Raw genomic sequence first — 24,455 nt, forward strand, 5'->3', positions numbered from 1 at the left:
AGGAAATATCAGACAAACCCAAATGAGGAACATTTTCTTTAAAAAGGGAGGGGGACTGTATTCTTACCAAATGTCGAAGTCAGTTAAAAAGAAATGCAGCAGGGGCTTCCCTGGTGGCGCATGGTTGGGAGTCCGCCTGCCGATGCAGGGGACACAGGTTCATGCCCCGGTCCGGGAGGATCCCACATGCCGCGGAGCGGCTGGGCCCGTGAGCCATGGCCGCTGAGCCCGCGCATCCGGAGCCTGTGCTCCGCGACGGGAGAGGCCACAACAGTGAGAGGCTCGCGTACCGCAAAAAAAAAAAAAAAAAAAAAAAAAAAAGAAGGAAATGTTCGAAATTCAAGAAGGCTAAGGGTCATGGTGCAGCATCCAGAGCAGAGGGATGGCAGCGGTCTGAGATCAGATGTGGCGATGGTTGCACAACTCTGAAAGATATGAAACTCACTAGGTTGTACATTTTGAATGGGCGAATTGTATGGTATGTGAATTGTTTCTCAAAGTTGTTAATATTTAAAAAAAAAAAAGAGCAAGAGGACAGGACCACCTAGTGCAATACCTGATGCTGGACTGGATTCTATTCTGGAGGGGAATAAATGCTACAAAGAGCATCCCTGAGTCAGCTGTGGGCGTCAGAATATGAATGAAGAGCAAAGAGAAGTATTGCATCACTGTGACGTTTACTGACATTAACAACTGTAGCGCCGTTAGGAGAACAGCCCTGTTTGTAGGAGATACACGGCTAAGTATGTAGGGGCAAAGGGCCATGATGTGTATAACCACCCTCAAATGGTTTAGGAAAAAACGTGTGTGTGTGTGTGTGTGTGTGTGTGTGGTGCATTCACGTGGAGTAGGGGGTGGGTTGAGGAGAAACAGAGACAGAGATACAGAGACAGAGACAGCAAGCAAGTCAGAGCGTGCGCTAGCACGAGGGATAAAGCAAACGGCTAAAGTGTAACAACAGACTAAAGCTCTTTTTTATTTCAATGCACATTACTGGGCCCAGGTCACCCAAGATGCTGACTCCCTGGCCTGAGGTGGGTCCAGGCTCCTCTGAGATCTGAGGCTGAGGTCCAGGACGAGAGTCCGAAATTCTCTGGTGTCTGGGCCCCAAGCGTCTGCTGACACACGCCTTGGGAATATTCTCCAAACAGTCCAAGAGATTGAATCAGCATCGTGATTTTTTCACACTTCTCTTCCTCCATTAACTAAAACGTATTTATTCTGAAATCTTTTAAGTATATTCAAGAACACAGAAAATATTCATCCTCCCAGATGTCAGTGGTTCTCAACTGCGGGTGACTTTGCCTCCCAGGGGAGGTTCGGCCATGCCTGGAGAGAGTTTGGGTTGTCACAAATGGGGATTGTTAACAGGCACGTAGAGGCCAGGGATGCTGCTAAACACCCCGCATCCTGCACAGGACAGCCTCCAGCACAGGGTTATGCAGTGCCAAAGTCAACAGTACCAAGTTTGAGAGACCTGCGCAGACACCCATCACCCAGATTCAATACGTTTTAAGACTGAGGTCGTTTAAACAGACATCATGTCATTTTACCCCTCCACATGTTAATATGCATTTCTACAATAAAATGGAATTTTCTTATGTAACCACAGTGCCGCTGTCACACCCAGAAAAATGAATAATAATTCCCCAGGACTGGTCTAGATAATAACCAGTCCAGATTCACATGTCCTGGGACAAACAATGCTCAGACCTCCAGAGAGTTGAAATGTGATTATTGACTTTTGGAAATGTCAGGCTTATGGGAAAAATAAAGAGTGCTAACTTGACATTTTATCCATTTTCTAGTTTGATCCATTTCCTCAGTCTTCTGAGTATAGGATACATAATTGTTTTCTGACCCCCAAGAAGTGCTGATTCATTCAGTAAGCTTGTAGGTGATTATATTCTTTTTTTTTTATTATTCGTGAAACTATTAGGAGAGATTACTGAGACAGATCATTGTAAATTACATTTTTTCATCATTCAGCTGTGCTTTCCTCCTCCTCAATATATCTGGCTATTTTTTTCCCCAGACACATGGAAAGCTTTCAGCTTTTAATGAAGAACTCCTTTCTGGAGCATGTTTTTAGAATATGAGTTTAGTAGCACACATGATGTAATCCCAATTCCCAACTTTGCGTGCAAGATGGTTGTGTGAAAATGAAACCATAAATCCCATCTGAATTCTAGTTGCTGGGTTCTTTAGAGGAAGTATTCTTCTGTTTTCCTTTTTTTAAAGAAACCACAGTTCTTTGTCATCTGAGAAACAGATCCATAGCTGAGAAGCCAGAAATATTGGAAGCATGTTTGTCTTTTTTCTGGCCAAAGTTTGTCCAGAGAAACGAAGTAATGCTCTGGGCTGGGCGCATCGAGTAGGTATCCATTTTTGCCCTGTACCCAGGACATCTGGGAGACTTCACAGTGGAGAGGTTACATCTAGAAGAAAAAAGTTCTAACTCTTTGCTGAGTGCTATAAAGTTTGTCATTGCTGTAACACCAGCAGCTTTTTAATTTTTTTTTTAACACACTCCAAGTAAGGAATACATTCTTGGATAGCCCGTGAGCCCTGAAGATTTCGTAAGTGTAATGGATTACTGCTTCAATCAAATATGAACCAATTCATCACCCAGGTCATGGTTCTTAACCAATTTCACAATTTGAAACCGTGATACCTACAAAGATCTCTGTTTTTCATGACCTAGGGTGGGATTTTGCCATCTATTGCGTTACATAACTAAATCAACGAGGTCTTCCATATCACCCTATCTTAAGAATAATGAAAGCAACATTATATATCCCAACCATCGTTCTGACTAAGCTACTTAAGAATAATGAAAGCAACATTATATATCCCAACCATCGTTCTGACTAAGCTACTTAAGAATAATGAAAGCAACATTATATATCCCAACCATCGTTCTGACTAAGCTACTTAAGAATAATGAAAGCAACATTATATATCCCAACCATCGTTCTGACTAAGCTACTTAAGTACTTGTAGAAAATTCGCTGTTAGAATTAGCCAAACTCTTCTGTGACCTAGGGAGTTGAAATTGAATAAGAAATTAAGGCACTGTGAACAGTGTCCATTTACCCTCGCAGGGCCCCCATGGAGGAGGTGAAGAGTTCAGACACCCAGCGGTGGGGGTGTTGATTGGTGTGGCCTTTCTCCTGGAGAGAAATCCATCAATGGCCCATCCTCATCCATGTCTGTTCTTTGGTCCCTCTTCTCTGAAAGTTCCACAGCATCAGGTCTGAATGCAGAACCCTTCCAGATACAAAAAAAAAAGAAAGAAAGAATATGGGCCCAGTTGCTGATCAGGTAGTAAATCCACTAAGCATTTAGAAAGCAGATACTGGCAAACAGAAATATTCACCTTGGGTATTACAGTACTTTTTGTTGTGGTTTCTTTTTTGTTTTTTTAAACGAAAACAGAAGAATACGTCCTGTGAAGAATACAGCAGCTAGAATTCAGATGGGATTTATGATTTCATTTTATAATTTTATATTTTACAGCCCTTCACTGAATCCCAAAGATCTGTATTTTTTAAACAGGTCTCTCATGGGCATTGGTGCCCACTCCATGCTGGCAGAAATCCATGGCATTTGGGGCTCTGTCAGACTCAGAGCAGGAAAGGGGGTGGTGTCAGTGACTTGGGCTCTACACACCCAGGTTCACACCTGGTGGCCCTTTTTAAAAAAGGAAAAAGACACCCATTTTTAAACCCAAGCACATCACTTGCTAGCATCAGCGGGGTGTCTGAGCAGTTCCATGGCAGATTTAGGGAGCTTGAAAAGTGAGGGTCCTTTTCCCTACCCTTGGTCACTCCTGGCTTCTCTCTCTTGGTGCTGATGGTATGAAAATTTGCAGAGCAGAACTCTCTTTGAGCAAGCAGAAGGGAACACATTTGATCGAACACACATTCTGAGAGTTTGGTTCCGTGTAGGTCAGTGTTTAAGAGAGCCCAGCTGGCTGGTCTGCAGGTCTGCCTGGGAGCTGGCGGGCTGGCTGTTGCTGGGGCCAAGAACATCCCCTCTTCTGCCTCAGAGCACCAATTAATAAAGTTCCTCACTGAACGATGTGGGTGAGAAAAACGGGCTGAAGTGCATCCAACTTTCTGTAGAACAGCTTCCCAGGTCATCAGACCTGCAGCCTTGCTGGGCTCCCAGCCTCGGGCCGAGTGGAAGATGCCAGGTGACACCCGAAGCCCCTCAAGTATCAGCTGCTATGACGAAGGTCCATCCGTGCAGACCAGTCGTCTTATTCTTCAGGTTTAAAGCTGTGAGTCCAAGGATTTAAAGGTGTTTTGATTTGGTGGTTCCAAATAAATCTGACTTTTTAAATTTTTTTTTCTTTTTGCGGTACGTGGGCCTCTCACTGTTGTGGCCTCTCCCGTTGCGGAGCACAGGCTCCGGACGTGCAGGCTCAGCGGCCACGGCTCACGGGCCCAGCCGCTCCACAGCATGTGGGATCCTCCCGGATCGGGACACGAACCCGCGTCCCCCACATCAGCAGGCGGACTCTCAACCACTGCGCCACCAGGGAAGCCCTAGACTTTTTTTAAAGCTACACATTGAGAAAATGCTCTTTGAAGATTTAAAAAAAAAATGTATATTATTTGTTCCACGCTATGAAGAAAAGGCCAGATCTGTTCTAGGTGGCGGAACTTTTAAGGGTCAAAGCATCTTTTATCTGTGAGATTGTGTGTGTGTGTGTGTGTGTGTGTGTGTGTGTTTTGGGGGGCGGTGGTGGTTTTTGGTTTTGGGAGTAGGAAGAAACACTTTCTCATACCCTAAAAAAGCAGCAATTCCATAATGACTCAGTATTGCCTCTGAGCGCCTTTGATGTATTTTTCTCATTCTTGATATTTACATTCCTTCAAAAAATGTTTCATGGAGCATCTCCTGTGTTTCAGGCCCGAATCTAAGGGCTGACGATACAGAGGGGATCAGACAGATGAGGCCCCTGCCCTAATGGGGGATGCACACCTCAAATAAGTCACAGAGCAAATAAGCAGTCCATGTGATGAGCAGAGAAGTAGCAGGATCCTGCAGGAGGGGCGACAAGGAGAAGCAGGTACAGAAAGGGTCCGGCGGGGACGGCTGCTCCAGGAAACGCCATTTAGGGTGAGGGCTGCTGGTAGTCTTTGCGGGGCAGAGAAAGAGGGAAGAATGTTCCAGACTAAGAGAAGAAGGATAGAAGTGAACAGCGCCTAAGTGAAGTGAGCTGGACCCTGGGGGCCGGGGGGCAGGGGGGCAGTCCACTCTATGGAAGTTAAAATTGATTCTGGGATCTGGAAGAAGCAGTGCATGATTCTAAGTGAGAGAGTGATGTGATCTGGTTTTTATTTTAAAAACTTGACAGTCTGGCTCGTGTGAAATCTGGATGGGAACGGGGTAAGGGTAAAAACAGGAGGCTGGCATACAGGCCATCACAGAAGGGCGGGTGTGGGAGACGGTGACTTGGACCAGGGGGATGGGCGGGGAGACTGGTAGAAGCCGACCAGCTTACTAAAAATAATCATTGCTTACATTCACTGAGCACATGGCTATAGGCGTTTAATGTATATTATCTTCACAACAACCCTACGAGGATGTCCTATTATTCCCATTTTAGATGAGGAAACTCCAGTAACACAAGGTCAAATTTTATGCCCAAGGTCACAAGAGAAGAAAATGGCAGAACCAGATTTGCCCTCAACCACTGTTGATTCTCTGTTGCCAAAGGTGTATTTTGAAGGTAGATTTGTCTACCTTCAAATTTTTATTACTTGGAAATATATCATCAGCCCAAGCATTCCACAGATACTGACTGAAAGCCCTTGGGGAGCCGGTAACTGCCTTAGAGGCTAGAGCCCCAAAACTGATTAAGGAACACCCCCCCCACCACCAAACCTTGTAGCACTGAGCCCAGGGGAGACTCTTCTCTCAGCTTCAGTCCCTCTGTGCCCTTCATTGAGTTATTCAATACGGTAAAAGCAGTCCTTCGAATAATCAATCAAGGGTTTTGTTGGAGGGGAGGGAAGCATGTCTTTCCACGTACAAGTGATGGCCACAGGCTGGGTGTAACGTATGTTAGCACCTAACAGCCTCAGTCTCTTGCCACTTGGTAGCTCTGTGACCTTGGACAAATGTCCTAACACCTCTGAGCCTCAGTTTCTACATCTGTAAAATGGCCAGAATGCCAACCTCACATTGTTATTGTAAAGATTTAAAGAACCACTGGTTGTAACATGTCTCTGCACAATGTGGACCAGACGGGGGTTGGTGAGCAGCAGCTCGTAAATACCACCTGCGTGGAGGGCAAGATGGGCAACTAGGAAATGAATAAAGTTGCCTCGGCTTCTGGTGTCAAACTTACTTGATTATTTTCAAATGATGGTTAGCACCAGTGAGTAAATATAAATAGGCTTGATGCTTCATTTACCTGCACTACTGAAATTTTCATACACCTCTCTGTGGAATAGTGTCAACCTTCCCTACACCAGTACACATAAAATCACCACACTTACGTGATTATTCCTCCGGCTAGATGTGAACAGAATCCTGATGCATATCATTCCTAACTGTGCCTTTCCATTTGGAGCCCGTGGAAATAAATGGGAAATGGACAGACCACCCAAGCCAAGCTACAATTTCTAATTGTTTTCAAAGTCAGGTATTGGCATATTAAATACAGTGTCTATTTAAGGGGAGATGAGCACAAAAGGCAAGTGTGTAAGTGTGGCAGGAAGAGTTGGATGGCAAAATCGGATAATCTATACAGTACTATCTGTGCAACCATGGATGAGTCACTTAACCTCTCTGAGCCTAAGTTCCTCATCTCTAAACAGGCATCTGCCGACTATGGCTGTTGTAAAAGTTAAATAAAACAATGCCTATAAAGTGCTTTTGCTTAGTAAAGAGTTCAAACAAATATTATCTACTGCTGCTGCTATTACAGCCAACTGGTATTTTTCAAAAGGAAGAGGAAAGTTCTAAAGCCTAAAGAGAACGGTTGTTTTGCCTATGTTGGCGGTGATGTTTGAAGACCACAATGGAAGCTAACCTATAGAATCTATTTTTGCAATCCTTTCTGAGAGAAGTGGGTGTGGGGCTTTATTTACCTTTGGAAATAAGAGTTTACTGGGTTTTCAACTTTTCCTGTTTTACAGCCCTATTTTTCTAAAAATTACGTTAATTAGGTTTGATAGATCTCATACTATGAAGACAGTCTTATCACATCAAGAACAGCCTAGAACAGGGAATTCCCTGGCGGTCCAGTGATTGAGACTCGACGCTTTCACTGCTGTGGCAGGTTCGATCCCTGGTCGGGGAACTAAGATACCGAAAGCCACGTGGCACAGCCCCCCAAGAAAACAGCCTAGAACAGTTGCAAGCCCACAGGCAAAAGACTCTCGAACACAGATGGTCATTTAAAAGGGGGAAAAGTAGCCCAAAGCTTTAGGCCCATGTAGAATGACAGCTGTGAAGCTATAAAGGCAGGAACCCACCGTTTTTCACGTGCTTTCATCTTCCAGCTGGAAAACGCAGTTGGCACATCAGGCCTGCTGTTCTTAAAGAGATTTCCACTGAGTCTAAAACTGTCCACAGTGGCATATGTAATCTGTTCACTTCATGAATGGAGAGGGTCATCTGAATAGTCGGAAATGTCAGGAATAGCAACATATTTCAGTGTCAGTGCCACAGGATTGGATCCAAAATTCTGTGTACTTGTGACTTAAAATGGAAGCAGTATAGTAAGAAATTATTTTGCAGGAAACGTAATTGTCCCCTACAGTTTCTAAAATGCTGTATCAACAGTTTTATTTATTATGGTTTGTGAAACTAAATGAGAAAGAGCTGGAGAAAGGGAACTTTTTTTTTTAATTCCAGGAAAAAAAAGTTGTTTTGATCATTTTGAGTCTCTTAGTAAATGGAAAATAACAAAAGAAAACCAAATGTAAATGCTTCATTGTTTGTACAGATGTACAGATCCCTAAATTGTTGGGATCCCAAAATGCTGAAATCGTAACCAAAAATAATTTGAATTTTATAGCTAAATTGAATTGAGTGCTAAGAGAAACAGCATAAGCCCCATTAGCATTGTGGGAGAAATGATTTCAGAAAAAGAGGGAATATGATTTGCCGCTGCTTTTTTTTCAGACCTTCAGAATCATGTCTTCCTGGCAAGGCAGTGTTGACCAGTGGTTAGGATGAGGCTGGCTTTGGAGCCAAGGAGAGACAAGTTCAGTCTCTACCAGCACGGCTATGCGGCTTTGGACAAATCACTTCACTTCTCTGAGTGTTTTCCTCTTCCTGGTTAGGCAGTTGATAACAGTCCCTACCACACAGCGTCTCTGCCAGGAAAGAGTAAGAAAGTGCAGTTGACAAGCAGGTGGACCAGGGCCCGACACACTCTGATCCAACAAAAGGCAGGAGCTGGAGGGAGGTGGACAAGCTGATGAAGGTGACAAGACGGGGATGGCGATGCAGTGGTGCTTTGCTTTCACTCCCCAAATCAAGAACCCAGGGCATAAGCTATTTAACAGGTTATGATGACTCTTCCCACAAGGAAAACAAAAATCATAAATATTTGCAAAAACCACATTCTGAAAGAGATTCAACCAAAGCTCAGATGTAGAAAATACCACATCTCTGATTCTTTTTCTTAGTTTCCACTTCCTTCCTATCATTTCATACCTCAATGCACTGTCTTTATAGGGAATTATTCAGTTGTCTGATCTCTCCGTAAAACAGTCCAGAAGATCCAATGACATCCAATGACATCAGAGTCCCATGATTCTAACCAGGCTAGCGTTTTCACTAAAAAACAGAGTGAGTTCTTCCAGAGTATGAAAGAATCCAGAATCCGGTCCGGGTACATATTGGCTTTTTTTTCCTCAATCTTTTCTCTGTCTTTACCTAGCTCTGGTTGAGGAATAGATAATTTTCCATAAAGGATATTCTTTTTAGTAACTGGGAAAGTCCTGATCATGATTTTTAATTATGATTTTTATCGTGCGCTGCGTTTTGTTAACGCTCCAAGCAGTTCATCCCTCACGTGCAAGTCTTTGTAGCTGTACTTCCAAATTCTCATAAAAGAAAACCATTACCCAAATTTATCTATGAATGATTTTGTAATTTGTGGAATAATAACTTGCGGTGGAGTAAATCTTCAGCAGAAAACTGGGTTGGGTCCTTTGAACACCAAATGGGTTTCGCTAGGAAGATCACTGAAGCCTCCAGTGTGTGTGTGATTTAACTGCAGAGTATCTGAAGTGCCTTCTGATGTTCATTGACAAATAAGAGCTGTCTTATGATGTTTTTGCTCGAATATGTTGCATAGAATAATGAAACCCGCAAACCAGACGCAGAGCCTTCAAAGAAATAATGGGAGAAAGGTGACATGTCATCAGTGAGATTTTCAGATTCTAGGTAATTGATGCCAATCTTTAAGCTTTCCTTTCCCTGTTTCTCTCATTTAAGCAGTCCTAACGTTGAGGTCAAGTTGTCAGGGTGGTCCTGACAGCACTGGGAACTCTTGAAATAACAAGGAAGTGAATGTGATTATCCATACCCCCCACACCCCCTCCACGATCGGTGACAACAATTTCAAACCAAAAAGAGAAGTAAGAAATTTAAAAAATGAAAGAAATTTCTTTCAATTGATCCAATTAGTTTGAATACATTCTATCCAAACTGAGTTGCTTTTCTGTGATAACGATTCCGTTTGTGCCCTCTATTTATGGGTTAAGCGTTTACTGTGAGCTAGGCATCGTGGTAGGCTTAGGGATGTAGCTTTTGCCCCTTAGCTCAACCCAACGTGGGCGAACACAAGCCAACAAGAAACAGAACAGAACAGGGGAAATTCTGTAACAGAACCTTGTTAGAGCACAAGAGAGGGATAGTTAACTCATTCCAAAGGTGGGCTAGAGAAAGGGCTCCCTTTCAGATGTAAAACTGAGCAAGTATTTCTTCCTGCTTTCCTATGCTTTGGGGAATAAACTATGTCATTTTGGTGAAATCCACCTCATTTAAGAATATAACTAAATTATACAACGGTAAATTTAGAGTAGGATCATTTCAACATTGTTCTAAAAGAAGCAATTTGGGGCATAATGGTTCTTATTTCGATACTGAAATCATTTCAGGAATGCAACAGATTTTATAAGGAGGTACGGTATCTACATCATAGTGTTTCAGTGTAAATTCTAAATGATCATTTTAAGCCCTATCCATCCAAAGACTTTGAAATCAGAAAACACAATCGTCGACTGGAAAGGAAAAGATTTTACTCGTCCTCACATAAAGCAGGCGTGTGCTGAGCGTCTGCATCTTTTTTTTTAAACATCTTTATTGGAGTATAATTACTTTACAACGGTGTGTTAGTTTCTGCTTTATAACAAAGTGAATCAGTTATACATATACATATGTTCCCATATCTCATCCCTCTTGCGTCTCCCCCCCTCCCACCCTCCCTATCACACCCCTGCAGGCGGTCACAAAGCACCGAGCTGATCTCCCTGGGCTGTGCAGCTGCTTCCCACTAGCTACCTACTTTACACTTGGTAGTGTATATATGTCCACGGCACTCTCTCACTTTGTCACAGCTTACCCTTCCCCTCCCCATATCCTCAAGTCCATTCTCTAGTAGGTCTGTGTCTTTACTCCCGTCTTACCTCTAGGTTCTTCATGACTTTTTTTTTTCTTAAATTCCATATATATGTGTTAGCATACGGTGTTTGTCTTTCTCTTTCTGACTCACTTCACTCTGTATGACAGACTCTAGGTCCATCCACCTCACTACAGATAACTCAGTTTCGTTTCATTGCAGCTCTAGTTACAATAGCCAGGAGATGGAAACAACCTAAATGTCCATCATCAGATGAATGGATAAAGAAGATGTGGCACATATATACAATGGAATATTACTCAGCCATAAAATGAGCGTCTGCATCTTTGTCTTCACTCCAAGCCCCTTCCTACACCTTAGGTTCACAGAGTCGGCTGCTTGCTGGAATATCTAAAAGACTGGGCTCAGGGCCCTCACACTCAACACGGCCAAGGCTGAACTCACCCTCTTCTTTCCCTCCTTTAGGAATTACCCGTCTCAGTTGACAGCTGAGGTTCCTAAGTCTGCCCATCTCCTGAATTTCCCATCCCAAAGGCTCCTGTCCTGGTCTGACCCTTTGTTTTTATGCTCACACCAGCCTCCTAATTAACCTTCCCACTGCCTGTTTGTCTTTTCTCCCTCAGAGCCTTATCTACACGACTGTCAGAGGGGCCTTTAGCTCCAAAGATTTCATCTGCTCAGGTCACTGCCACGGTTCCCCATCGCGCGATAAAGTCAGTGACTCCTGTCCCCAACCTGCCGATCTGAACAGCAGCACGTCTCCCCACCTCAAACCCTGCACCTCAACAACTTGAAACACCATAGAGTTTTACATCCCCTGTGCCCATCCCTCACTAGCATCTGTTCCTGTACCCTCCATGCCTCCATGCCTTTGAGGATGTAGTAACTTTTTCTGGAATGCTCTCTTCTTCTTTCTTCCCCACCTCCCCACCTCACTAAGCCCCTCTCAGCCTGACTCCTTCTTCCCCATCTTGCACGACTCACTTGGATACCACCTCCCCGGGGTTAGAAGCCTTTCCTTGAATTCCCACAGTGCTTTAGGTGTATCTCTGTCACGGGGCTCTGATCACTCTCTGGGTCTGTCCTCCACTCGATGGTGAGCTCTTGGGGTCTTATACCCAATGTCCCACACAATAAATGTTGGTGAAATGAGAGAATATTGAGGTGTCACTTGCAACAGAAAACAAATGGAAAACAGGAAAATCAATTCCTGGCATTTTATTTTCTGGCCTAGAGAGGAACAGAATGCCTCGTTAGATCAGGTAATCTAATAAGCAGAGAAAAAGAATGTTCTCATGAAATTATGCATTCATCTTCTGTCTCCATTTGCTGACATACAGAATCCATGTAATTGGATTTTCTCCTTGGGGAAATCTAAGGGAAATAGGTCCACTACTGTCACATTTCCAATATGGCCATTGTCCACCCACCTTTCTCAGCTTTCTCAAGGGAACTTTGACTTCCGGCCCCTTTTAAATTAGACACGCATCTCAGAAAACTTTAACTGCGCGCCTTCCCAGTTTCATCCATGGCTCCTTGGCAGGTCATGGTACCTAAGAGGGATGTGAGTCACGTGTTACCGGGTTTGGGAGCGGATAGCCCTAGACAAAGGGAGAGTGTGCCTGCAGCATTCCCCTCAAATCCAGTCATCCATGCGTCCACCCATCCACCCACCCACCCACCCATCCATCCATCCGTTATCCTGCTCAGCATGTATTTATCCAGCACCTGGTACAGCGCCTATAGCAGGCACTCAGCAGTTATCCTTGGCCAGCCCCCAAAAGCAGCGCCACACAGTAAGAGAGCAAGTTCTGAAGCAAAACCACCTGGATGCTACCATATGCAGTGTGACCTTGGGCAGGTCAGCTCACCTCCCTGTCTCTCAGCATCCTTTTTAAGTTGGGATAAAATTAGCAGCTAACCCACAGAGCCAGAATCCAGCAATACGTATAAAGGGCTTATCACAGTGCCTGGGCTGGGGTCACAGTGAGCACAGAGCCTTCTTTTGGCTTAAATTCTTGAGGGGATATAGATGAATAAATAAACAGGTGAAGAAACAAACTAGGAAACCGAAGGGGGTCTGTGATGTGGAGAATGCTGGTGGTGGAGGCTACTGAGATCAGATGACCTGGAAAGGGCCCTCTGCGAAGATGTTTAAACTCATACCTGTAGGATGGAAAAGAGCCAGCTGGAGGGTGGTCCGGGCCCAAGGCAGACCAAATGCAAAGGCCCTAAGGGGGAGAGGGTATGGAATGTTCTAGAATGAGGCAGAAGGCGTGTTGGCTGGGGGAGAGCAAGCCACAAGGAAGGTAGGCGTCATGCACTAGGAGGGTGAGGTTGTGAGCACTTGGGAGGTGGTGGAAGGCTTTGGGGTTGTATCCAAGTGGGATGGGGAGCCGTTCAAGGGTTTTCAGCGGGGCAGTGGTATGACCCCAGCGTGGGACCTGGACACTGTCACCGCCCTGGGCTCTTCACAGCCTAAGGGAAACATGTGGTGGACCGCCTGGCACTGAGACGATATCGGAGTCGAGAGGGGATGGGTTCTGATAGCGGTGTGGGGATGTCCAAGTCCCAGTTCCCAGACCCACGGGACAGAGCGTCGGCCTCAGAGGCCAGGCCATGTGGCTTCCCTCCATCTCCTGTTCCAGTCCCTCGTGGGAAACTGAGGCTTGAGAAAGCTCTGGATTTTCTGAGCTCTCCGTCCTGGGCCTGCTGTGGGAAAGGCCGAGGCTCCGTCCTCACGGAGCATCAGCCCCCGTCTGGGCCCCGTGTGGGAAGATGTGCCACTCACAGTGGTATCAGTGTGTCTGAGCTGTGTCGGCGTTTCTTTTCCAGACTCTGAGGAAAACTCAAAAAGGGGTGTGTCCTTCAGTGTCTTAGCTGTAGGGGGACACTCTCAGGCTGTCCTCAGGAGCCCCCATTTCAACCTCTGTCAATAAAAGGAGACATAGGATAGGACTGAAGAACTCGCTAGAGCTCAAAGTATGAGGGCGCTTGTACTTCTGTTTAAGTGGCATTTGGACACAATGAAAAACAGTGGGGCTCCTTAGGCAGAAGTATTCATGGGTCTTTGTCTTACTGGACTGAGTGACATTTTAAAACCTCATCATTCATTTTACTGCCATTAAAGCCCCACATTCTTGGTGTCCACCAGCTCTCTGACTGCAGTCTACCAAATGTTCATCCTCCCACATCTCCGGCTTTCCAGACGGATTTTCCGTGTTTCTCATCTGTGAAGGGAATCATCTTCTCGGACATCCATCTTTCAGTTAGAAAGCCTTGCAATTCTCTGTCTCTGGTCTACAAATTCCTCCTCTTTGTGCTACGGTTCTTAGTATTAAGTATATTCATATACCTTGATTCGTCCAAAAGGAGGATCCAACATTGTTAGGAACAGAATTACTAAATTATTCATAAAAGATAAGTAAAATAAAATGATTATTGAATAGTAAAGCATTAATAAGTAATCATAATTTCAATTATATTAAATTTTCCTTTTCGCCTTTCTCTGTGATCTTGAAGCTTACTAAGCTCCCTCCTTCACCAAAACCGTTAGGCCTTGACGGGTCCCACCTCACTCAGGCGATGGCTTCTGTCCTCGCTGTCACCTGTGCTCTGGGCGCCGGCCACCTGTTGCTCTGCAGCTCTGCCCCCTGCCCCTCTCTGTCCCCATCTCTCCAGCCTGTCCCTTTAGATGACCCCCTCGCCTCTTCACACCCCATCTCTCTGCTCCCCTTTAGAACCACCCTCTGGAAAATGTCCATGATCTCCCCTGTCCCCACCTCCTGGGCCCACCCCTGCAGCTGCCCCGGCAAGGTCGCCAGCCTCCTACCCCTTCCTGAACTCTCGGCCACGTGAAGCACGACCACCAGCTCCTTCTCCAAACCCCCATCACCCCCGCCCCCCCCACCGCCCACCCTCCTTCCTCTGCTTCTGACCTCCAGGCGGGGCTGCTGGCAGCGAGCCTGACCCGGGGACCCTGTGACACACTGAGGAGGGACGCTTAGGAGATGGGAATTTGAGGCCAAAAGCCGCAGGGAGGTTAACCTCCTCCAGCCAGATTTATCTCCTCCTGAGCAGAGGGAAACGTGAGGGGTGCGGAAGGGTCTGTGAGCTTTGTCAGTGAGTGTGAGAGGCTGTCTGCCTTTTAGATTTCCGACACTTTCTTCTCAAACACTCGCTGTTAAGTAGAGTGCAACTCAGACCCGCTGTGAGGGTCTAACTGATTTAAACCAGGCATGTCCTAAATAAATCGAAACCCATATAAAACGGGGAGGTGACTCTCAGTTCTGGACTCGGCTGGGGGAGGGTCTGAGAAATCTGACTTCGTAAGAAACGCTCTCTCATCTGTTAACATGTTACATTTGCAGCGTTGCCGCTTTGATTTCTTCCCTTCCACATTTATCAGGACTCCGGTTGCAAAACCAACTGGAACCAGCTGAAGCAAACGAGAGGGGGTTCTTGAGGAAAAGGAGAGGCAATGTGGGCCCCCAAGGCAGCTGGAAGATTTCCTCTTTTCTGTCCTTTGTCGCAGCTGGTGATGGCTGGGTTTTCCCCGGGGCAGCGTCCTCCTGCAGCCAGGGCCAGGCCGAAGGAGGCCCTGAGTGCATTTGTGTGTAGCTTTGAGAACAAAGAGGAAAGACCTCTTCTCCAGAAGCCCTAGCTCCAGGCAGGCTGCAGGGAAGCTTAGAGATTGGTTAGCTTGGGTCCCACACTCATCTCGGGACTGGGGATGGAGCGACCCCAGTAGAACCTAGTGGTGCAAAGGGCATTCCCTGGGCAGGAAGGGCGGACAGCAGCATTGCTGCGTGCTGAACCTCCTGCGAAGTCCAGTATTTAAAACAACTCTCGACTCATTATTGCCCAGACAGATAAAATCCAGAGATGTTTAGAGCTCTTCCCTGCTTCCCACCAACCTGGCTCCCCAGATTCCAGACCCTTGGGTCTCCTGGCCTTGCCATCCTCTGTCTGGAATCCCCTTCTCCCAGCCCTCCTTTGCCTGGCTGACTCCCCCTGTGTTCTCTCTAAAGCCTCCCCTTTTCACTACCCTCCACCTGCTGTGCGTCCTTTCACCCACTAAGACTCTGTTCCTGCCTCTGTGACAGCCCTCCCCTCACTGTCTTATGTTTTGTCTGTCACCTCACCAGGCGGTGTCCTTATTTATCTTTATATCCCAGCAGCTGGTACAGCACCCAGCACGTAGTCGGTGCACAGGAAATACTTGCTGCAGTGATGTTGAGAAGGATAGAATGTGCATATGACAGCAGAAATCATAAAATAGTCTAAAACCTAAACAAACTCAGGCTTTGCTACCATCAGTGAAGATGTAGTAGTTTGCACGCAGTTTTAGTTAGGGTAAATAGAGGTGTTGCTTCTCTACCAAGTCATCTTAGAAATTCAGTACTTCCACGTGTCTAAAATCATTTTTCCTTACCTCCTACAGCACTGTTTCTAACATTTCATTGTTGTTTTATTTAAGTAAATTTATTTATTTTTGGCTGTGTTGGGTCTTTGTTGCTGCGTGTGGGCTTTCTCTAGTTGCGGCAAGTGGGGGCCTCTCTTGTTGCAGAGCATGGGCTCTAGGCGCACAGCCTCAGTAGTTGTGGCTCACAGGCTCAGTAGTTGCGGTTCACGGGCTCTAGAGCACAGGTTCAGTAATTGTGGCACACGGGCTTCGTTGCTCCGCGGCACGTGGAATCTTCCCGGACCAGGGCTCGAACCCGTGTCCCCTGCATTGGCAGGCGGATTCTTAACCACTGTGCCACCAGGGAAGCCCCTCATTGTTGTTTTAAACTATCCTTTGACGTTTTAATATTGACAGCTGGCTCCCTCACCTGCAGAACTAGCAGGGCCAATATTGTGGGTCCAAAATTATTTTTCCAGCGGGTAGCTTAGCTGCTGATTCTAGACAGTGGGGCCTTGTGACTTCCAGAAGGGCGGTCCTCCCAACTCAGAAATCTGTGTGTGCTGTTCGTAGCAGGGTGTGTGCACGTGTGTGCTTGTGCACGTGTACACACACACCTGTGTGTGTTGGAGGCATGAGGCGGGAGCGGGTGAGTAGGGCACCACGTGTACTCTGGGGGCCACTGTTCAAAGCACATGCATCTGAATGTCACCTGCCTGAGTCCCATCCTGACTCTCCCTGGGTAACCTGCACAGGTGAAGGCCCTACGGGAGCCTCAGCAGGTCATCTATAAAATGAGGAGGGAATCAGATCCATGCCACCCTACAGCCTAGACATCCACAAGCAACATACCATTGCGATTCTACGCTCATCTTTTATGTTGTTTTTATTTTCCCACAGAGGCCTCATTGCCAGCAGTTTCACAGAAACCCACTATCTGCAAGATGGCACTGATGTCTCCCTCATTCGAAATTACACAGTAAGTCATGCATGCTTGGACCACCATGATACTCGGCTCTCAGATCTGTGCTTAAACTCTGTAGCTGTTTTATTCTAAGCAAAGTCACAGGCCTAGATCTTTCACTTAGACCCCGAGAAGAGTTTGAGCATTGCTTACGGTTTGGGCATTGCATTATAACTCCAGAAAAACTTGGCTTTGGCCAGGCATGTGCCAGGACAGTCCTTGAAGGTACGGCTTGATTGCAGGCTGACACTGAACCCACCTGCCAGTGACCATGGGATGCTAAGCTGGGCAAATCCTTCCTGGAAACCAAGCCCAAATTAGAGATGGCTCAGAAAGCAGTCAACCTGGGCTGAACTTCGCTGCATTAAACTTGTAAGTCCCTTAAAGAAATTCAAAGGAAAACTGACTCTGCTTAACCTTTCATAAATGTATCCACCGTGTCCATATGATTCTATATCATGGTTGTTACTGGAATGTGACATTTATCACCTCTTAGCTTTTCTAGTATCTGAAGTTTTACATGTAACTTAGACAAGATGCGAACTTTATTCATTTATTCCTCTGAACAAACGCTTAGCGTGCTCAGGCCCAGGTGGGAATGTGGGCATTAAAGAGAGTTGCTGCCCTCTGAGGACCAGGATGGTTACTTGTTTTAAAGAGCTAGGGGTGGGGCTTCCCTTCCCTGGTGGCGCAGTGGTTGAGAGTCTGCCTGCCGATGCAGGGGACATGGGTTCGTGCCCCGGTCCAGGAGGATCCCACATGCCGCGGAGCAGCTGGGCCCGTGAGCCATGGCCGCTGAGCCTGCGCGTCTGGAGCCTGTGCTCCGCAACGGGAGAGGCCCGCGTACCACAAAAAATAAATAAATAAATACAGAGCTATGGGTATTCGTTTTAAAAAGAATAAGCTTAGAGAAAGGCTTTACATTTACAACTGAAATGTCGTCAAGTAGCCATTATTGTCGGCAGAATTTTTGTTAATGCCTGACCAAGCTTGGGAGAGTCAAAGAAATCCCTGGGAAGCAGAAACAAACCAGGGACGTAAGCTCAGAGCACTAAGCTGGTGAGTTGAGGTCACGGGACCCCAACGGGCTATTCAGGACCCAGAGAGAGGACCCCGTGCTTGGGGGTTGTGACCAAAGAAGTGGGCGTCTGCAAATGAGAATCCCGCGAAGGCTGGGGCCCCGGAGAGATGCTTCCTCTGTGAAGAAAAGGACAAGTAAAACTTCAGTCCAGAGAAGGGGCAACAGAGAGAATTGTCTCCAGGTGTCCTGGATTGAACAAAGATTGCATAAAAAATAGAGAAAGTGAAACCCGAGCTATCCTCATAAAGTGTATATTTGGAATGGGATGGACTGGTGTTCAAATTTCTAATACCAGCATAGGAATGGAATTCCCAGTAAATGTTGACCTCAGAACTGGTCCCAAATCAGCAACCCTGCGTCCCATGGGCCCAAGCTGAAGTCAACTGAAAATAGTTCTATAGGGATATTTCTACAGCCCAGGGTACCTGAGATTCCCACGTCAAAAACAAAGAAGAAGAAGAATATTATCAAAGATGACCCAAAATCAAAAGTACAAAACACACTGATTAACAAAAGCCAACGTAAATGACAAGGGAAATGAGAATTAGCACCTCCAGGAATGCGAGCTCATAGAAAAGTCAGAGAAGAATCTCAACTATTTTAAAGAGAACAGAATAGGTCCAATAAAAATTCCAGAGTGAAAATACAGGGGAAAAAAAACTAAAGAAGCACCAACAATGCTCCCCCTTCTGCTTAAGCCATGGGATGGGCAATTTGTTTCTCAGTGGTGTCATTAAGGACCAATTGTTGGTTTTAGAAGGCGGAAGGGACAGTGAATACACATTTGTCCCTACTGAGCTTGTGGTGGGACAGCGTAGTAAAGGTGTTCCGTAGGCAGATAGCTGTATGACCCTGGAGCACAGGATAAGGATGGAGGCCACAAAAGAAGACCTGAGGGTCCATCTGAGATATAAGTAATCCTTGGTGCCCTGACTTCATTTGACTTTTTCTTTTCTCTTTTTTTCTCCTAAGAGGATGTCATTTATACGCCTCTAGAATTAGCACAAAAGCTCTCCTTACAGTGTAAATTGTTGTTCCAAATAGAAACAGAAAAAAGAGATCCTAGAAATACTTGACAATAGGCTCACGTCCTCCAAATCTCCCTTATAGATGATAGTGAAGGTGCTTGTTGATGACAGACCATCTAGAAGATGTAAGATATTCTTCCAAAGTTATTTTAATAGTTTCATGTTTTCTGTCTCCATCTCCCTGACCAATTTCCTCTTCTTAGGGCATTTTTGGTCCTTTTTTTCTCATCTGGGAAGAAAACATATGATAAGAGAGAAGAAGAAATGGAGGACTAGATAAACGAGGGTCCAGCAGCCACTGGGGCTGTTTGGGACTTGGATTGCGAAGGCTGAAGGCTATAAATGCAGGCATCTTAGAAAACAGCCTGGATGGAAGGGCACTGGAATGTTGATGGTAGTTGTCTCCGGTGGAGACTCCGTATTTTTCTGTTTGGGCTGTTTGATGTATATATGGGGTGGTGGACGGGTTACATTTCTCATCTTTCCACGAGGTCACTGTATAGACAGGCAAACGCCTCCCCCCACCCCGACTCACCCCCTCACTCCTCCCCATGGAAGCATCTTCTCAGGGAGAGGAGGGCGGGAGGAAGCAAGTCCTGGCAACCGCTGGTCCCTGCTAACTGGGGAAGGGGCAGAGCCCCTGCCTTGGAAAGGCCATGAGCTAGCCTTGCTGTCTTCCCTCGGTCGAGTGTGGGTGAGCCCTGCCGGCCCCTCTGTGGAGTGTTCCAAGCAATGGTCTCCTGCAGCACCAGCTTCACCAAGATGGGCCCTCAGCCTTGGCTAATGAGAGCAGGGTGGGGAGATGAGGGGAGACGAGGGTTAGAAATTGCCGGAAGCCTCACTTCTGCCCTGCCCTAAGGTGTGTCCTCTGATGGAATATACCAGAAAGCCCTCTTTCAGAAGTATTTTGATCTTCATTGGACTCTTCGAATCTTTCTTCAGTAGGTGAACCAACTGGAGGCTGGGTTAATTGGCACCCCGAAACCTCCAGAAACAGCAAGCATATATTGCTTTTACAATTAGAAAAACAATGACTTTTCTCGTAATCTGGGGCCACCTTCCCCCATTCCTTTGAGTGCCTGTTCTGAGCTGTCAGCCACGTTACTGTAAAGATGGGTGAACAATCTCGTTCACTAAAGAAAACCCTTAGCCCTAGACAGCCCATCTTCCAGCAGAAACCCTTTAAGGGGAGCTCAGGGCCTCATACTGTCTTTCGTGGTGAGGACACAGATGCAGCTTTGGAGGTTTTGTTTCTACTGAATCAGGCTGGGAAACAAAAAGAAATGTGCTGATTCATCCCCTTTTCCCCCAAAGTCAGCACACAATGGATTTCCCTAAGTTTAAAATTATATATAAAATAAGAACCACTTTTTCGCTAGCATCTTTCTTTTTTAAATTTAATCTCTCAACAATCAGTGTAAGCTGGTTGACAAGCGAACTAGTGGCTGATTTTAATTTTGGAATTGATCCCCTGTCTTTTATCTCTCTGTTATCCTGACAGGATGAAATATTTGTGGCTTAAGCCCTTGCTGGCCACATCTAAGGGAAGATTATGTCTTATACTGTCTCTTTTAATAAGGCCTGTGGGAGACAATGCCCATGATATTTATGCTGTCTGCATCCCAAAAGACAACTCTGGGAAAGGCCAGAATGCCCTCCAGAAAGTCTCCTAAACGCTGTCAGTGCTTTGGTCCAAACACATCCTTCTATTACATGCATGTTAACTGAGCATCCCCATTGTGCCAGGCCCTGTGACTCCCACTGACGATAAAAACAGACAGGAGACCCACATGGAGCTGGAGTGTAGAGACTGACATTATTCCAAGAATCACAGACCAAATTAAAATCTGTGCTAAGTGCACCGAAGGAAAGGCGAAGGGGCCTAACCTAGTCTAAGGAATCATGGAAGACTTCATGGAGGAAGGAACATGTGAACCAAGATCTGAAGTTTAAGGAGGCATGAACCAGAGGATGGGAAAGGGAAGGACATTTCTGGCTGATGCCAACTTTTACTTGGAAGTGGGGAAATGTCTACAATTTGACAGGGACCAGAGTATGTAGGACTTGGAGGCCAAGGTGACAATTTGGTTGTCATGGAGGAGGAAGCCATTAAAAAGTGTCAACCAAGGGGATGTCATAACTAGGGATAGACTTTGGAAGATTCCACTGGCTGCAGCTTGAAGGTCATCAGAGGGTCAAGAGCAGAGATTCAGCAAGTTCAGGCAGTTGGCTCCCGTGGAAGAGCCCAAAGCCCCGGGTAAGAGGAGATGGCTGATGGGACCATGGGCATGGAGATGGGGAGAAGGAAAAAGATCTGACCTTCTACACCTGAAGGGTTCCATTTGTTGTATGTGTTTCTCATTCAAAAAATTTATGAAAACATTTCCTGTAATAGACGTCCAAAGGGGACCTTCAATATTAACTGAGGCTGGACCATCAGACAGGCATGAAATCCCATATCTTGATCAAAAGTATTGTTTGAGTGACATCCCATTCATTTCCACAGCAAATGTGTTTCCTATCAAAAAAGAGTAGAACCTTTTACAATCGGCTAGGACTGAACATGTCAGGGCAAATGGGTATTAGAGAGTCAGCTACATCCCATCTCTGTTAGAGGGCATCTGAAGAGGATGGAAGATGATTCTGGGGGTAGGAGGGAAGGCAGAGACCATTCTCGTCTCGTACAGGTACCAGGTACGAGCTAGGCCTGTTATCACACTTAAAAAATGATTTAAAATGGACTTAACTTCCCTAATATCTCCATACTCTCTGCACGTCTAATTCATCCGCTCTTCCGGGCTTGCCTCTGTCTCAGAAGGCTGCTCCGTCCTCCCACTGACCAAGGCACTACGCACCCCCTCTTCCCCTCAGGTCCTCGCCGTGTCCTGTGTTGATTTCCACCTTCACAGCCATCTTTCCCCCCTTCCTGATCCACTGACATACCTGCTACTGCAGCTCAGCTCCTCCCTTCTCCTCGGCTGGAAGATTGTCATGGCCACCTGACGTTCCTCCCCACTTCTCATCTCACCTATGTTTAATCCAGCCACCACTCCTGCCTACGTGATCCTTCTAGAGCATCTCTCTATTTGCGCCCTTCCCTTTTGCACTTGTGTTTCAGTCCTCACAAATCATCAAGAGCTTCCTCAGTGCCTCCATCATCGAGTCCGAAGTTCTGAGACCAGTATTCCCATTCCGTCACGGCGACATACCTTACCTTTTCATGCATGCATTCATTCACTCATTCATTTATACACCCATTCAACAACAAATGTTTGTTGCGTGCCCAATGTAACATGAAGTAACATGCCAGGCATTGTGCAAAGCGCTTTGCATACATTTTGTTGTTTGATCCTCACAATAAATCAGTTTTTGCTATTTTTACACCCAGATGAGGAAGCTGAGACATAGAGGGCTTGAGTAACTAGACTAAGCCCCCAGCTAATAAGGATTCAGACTCTCACAGCCTGAGTCTAGAATCTGAGCTCCTAACCACTATAATGCAGACAAAACACTGGAGTGTGTCTGTTGTATGTCCACGGCCGTGCTGCTTGTGTTGTGGAATTAGTATATAAAACTGTAGCGAGGTGGATTCAGGAATGGGCTGGCGTTCGTTTGCAAAGAGAGAGACCCAGCAGGTACTTCTTGGGGAGAGCAGAGGATGCTCTGCTGACCTGTTGTCCTGGGATACAGGGAGGGGCAGAAAGCCCTCTGGGAATTTGCTGAGTGCAACACTCTGAAGTCCAGTGGAACTGAGTAAGGTCTAGTGCCATGTGGCGGTGTACAGGAGGGAGGGGGCCACATTCCCCAACCTCAAGGAACATACCGTCTGACCACAGACAACATGATGCACCCGTGGCAAAGATGCTTTAGGAGCCAAACAATGGAAAAGCCAAATCCACGTGGAATGTGCAATGAGTTCCCAGAGGAGCTCCACGTGTGGTGACTTTCCTTCTCTAAAGGTGTCAGGAGAGGCTCTGGGACAGCCTTCTGTCTGGAAGCGGTGTGTGTAGAGGGTGGGTTCAGAAGCCAGGGAGGCAGCCTGCCCAGGCTAAAATCCCAGCTTGAGCCCTGAACCAGCCGGGACCGTGAACACGAAACAGACACTGAACCTGGCGCACAGTCAGGCTTCTAGAAAAGTGAGCGCTTACAGCATAATGGGTTTAAGTACATGTTGTCATATCCCAGATCTGTGACAAGGACGCACATTTCACAGATTAATTCGATCCCTAAGACCCCGGGCAGCAAGTGTCAATCACGTTTTACAAATTAAAAATAGAGACTGAGTCTCAAAGCACAAGACTTCCAACTCCAGATCGGTCCAGCGCGCTCACTAGCGCAGCGGTGCTGTTTCCCGGCGCAGGTTACAGGGTACTCCCAAAGATCGTGAACACAGTTTTGTAAGCTGCGTTCTCTCCTGCCGAATGCCAGCACCGCAAAGTAACGTGAGCGGCCCCTGAGATCGGTCCTTCCCAATCTTTTAAGCAGACACGGTTCTCGTTAGAGCTGGGAGCAGACATGGCCTAGGGAGCATGGGTGTGCTGATTTACTTCTCAACAATCCGTCCCGTACACTCTCGGGAAAGCGTAATGTCACTCAGTCAGAGAAACACACGGGGCTGCAGAGTCACTTTTGCTTGAACGCACTATAACCTTCTTTTAGTCTCAAGCAAACCCTTGGTATGTGGGGGCCTGATGCTCCATACAGGGGAGGAAAGGCTGGACCGTAGGTGCGCTGAAACGCAGGTCAGCAGCTCAGGCACACGCACGTACACGTGTGCACACACACTCACTCGCCCTCACACCCCTCCTATCTGCAGATATTTCTGAGTCTGGAAATGACTTTACTTTCCTCGGATTCCCTGAGTGATGAGGCTCTGATGTACTTGAAAAAGTATTCTGTCCGAGTTTGGATTTTAGGTGATAACTTTTCATCGCGAGGGCACACGTTCATAGCAGCAAGATGTGGAGGGGAGCTGTCCGGCCTGGGGATGAGAGGCTTGACTTTTAGTCCCTGATCTGCCATGGACCAGCTCTGTGACCTTAGACAGTTATTTAACCAGTCAGGGCCTCAGTTTCCACATCTGTTCAGGGAAGGTTGGTCTTGGACTGGACGGCCTGAAGTTCCCTTCCAGCTACAACACCGTGCGATTCAAATGCTAAATCAAGACAGTTGGTCACATTGCATATAGCGGGGGAGGCCCTTTAAAGTTCCCAAGGAAAAGAACATGGAAAATAATTTTCGCTCAGCTTACTCCCTAATGGAATTTGTCTGCTCACAGGTCCTTTTTAATCACGAGGTCAGGCCACTTTTGTTAGCCATTTAGCGTATAAAATTCCTTTCTTTCTAGTCCACTGAGAGTT

General features: G+C 46.3%; 1 protein-coding gene across 1 annotated transcript in view; it reads left to right on the forward strand.

The window, feature by feature from the left end:
- ADAM12 (ADAM metallopeptidase domain 12) overlaps positions 1-24,455 on the forward strand; it is a 390,013-nt gene that overhangs the window by 238,730 nt on the left and 126,828 nt on the right. The window contains exon 4 of the mRNA XM_065893995.1: positions 16,923-17,001. Coding sequence (XP_065750067.1) covers positions 16,923-17,001 — 79 coding nt within the window. The remainder of the gene's footprint in view (positions 1-16,922; positions 17,002-24,455) is intronic.

This window comes from Phocoena phocoena, chromosome 16, assembly GCF_963924675.1.
Source record: "Phocoena phocoena chromosome 16, mPhoPho1.1, whole genome shotgun sequence".
Classification (NCBI taxonomy): Eukaryota; Metazoa; Chordata; class Mammalia; order Artiodactyla; family Phocoenidae; genus Phocoena; species Phocoena phocoena.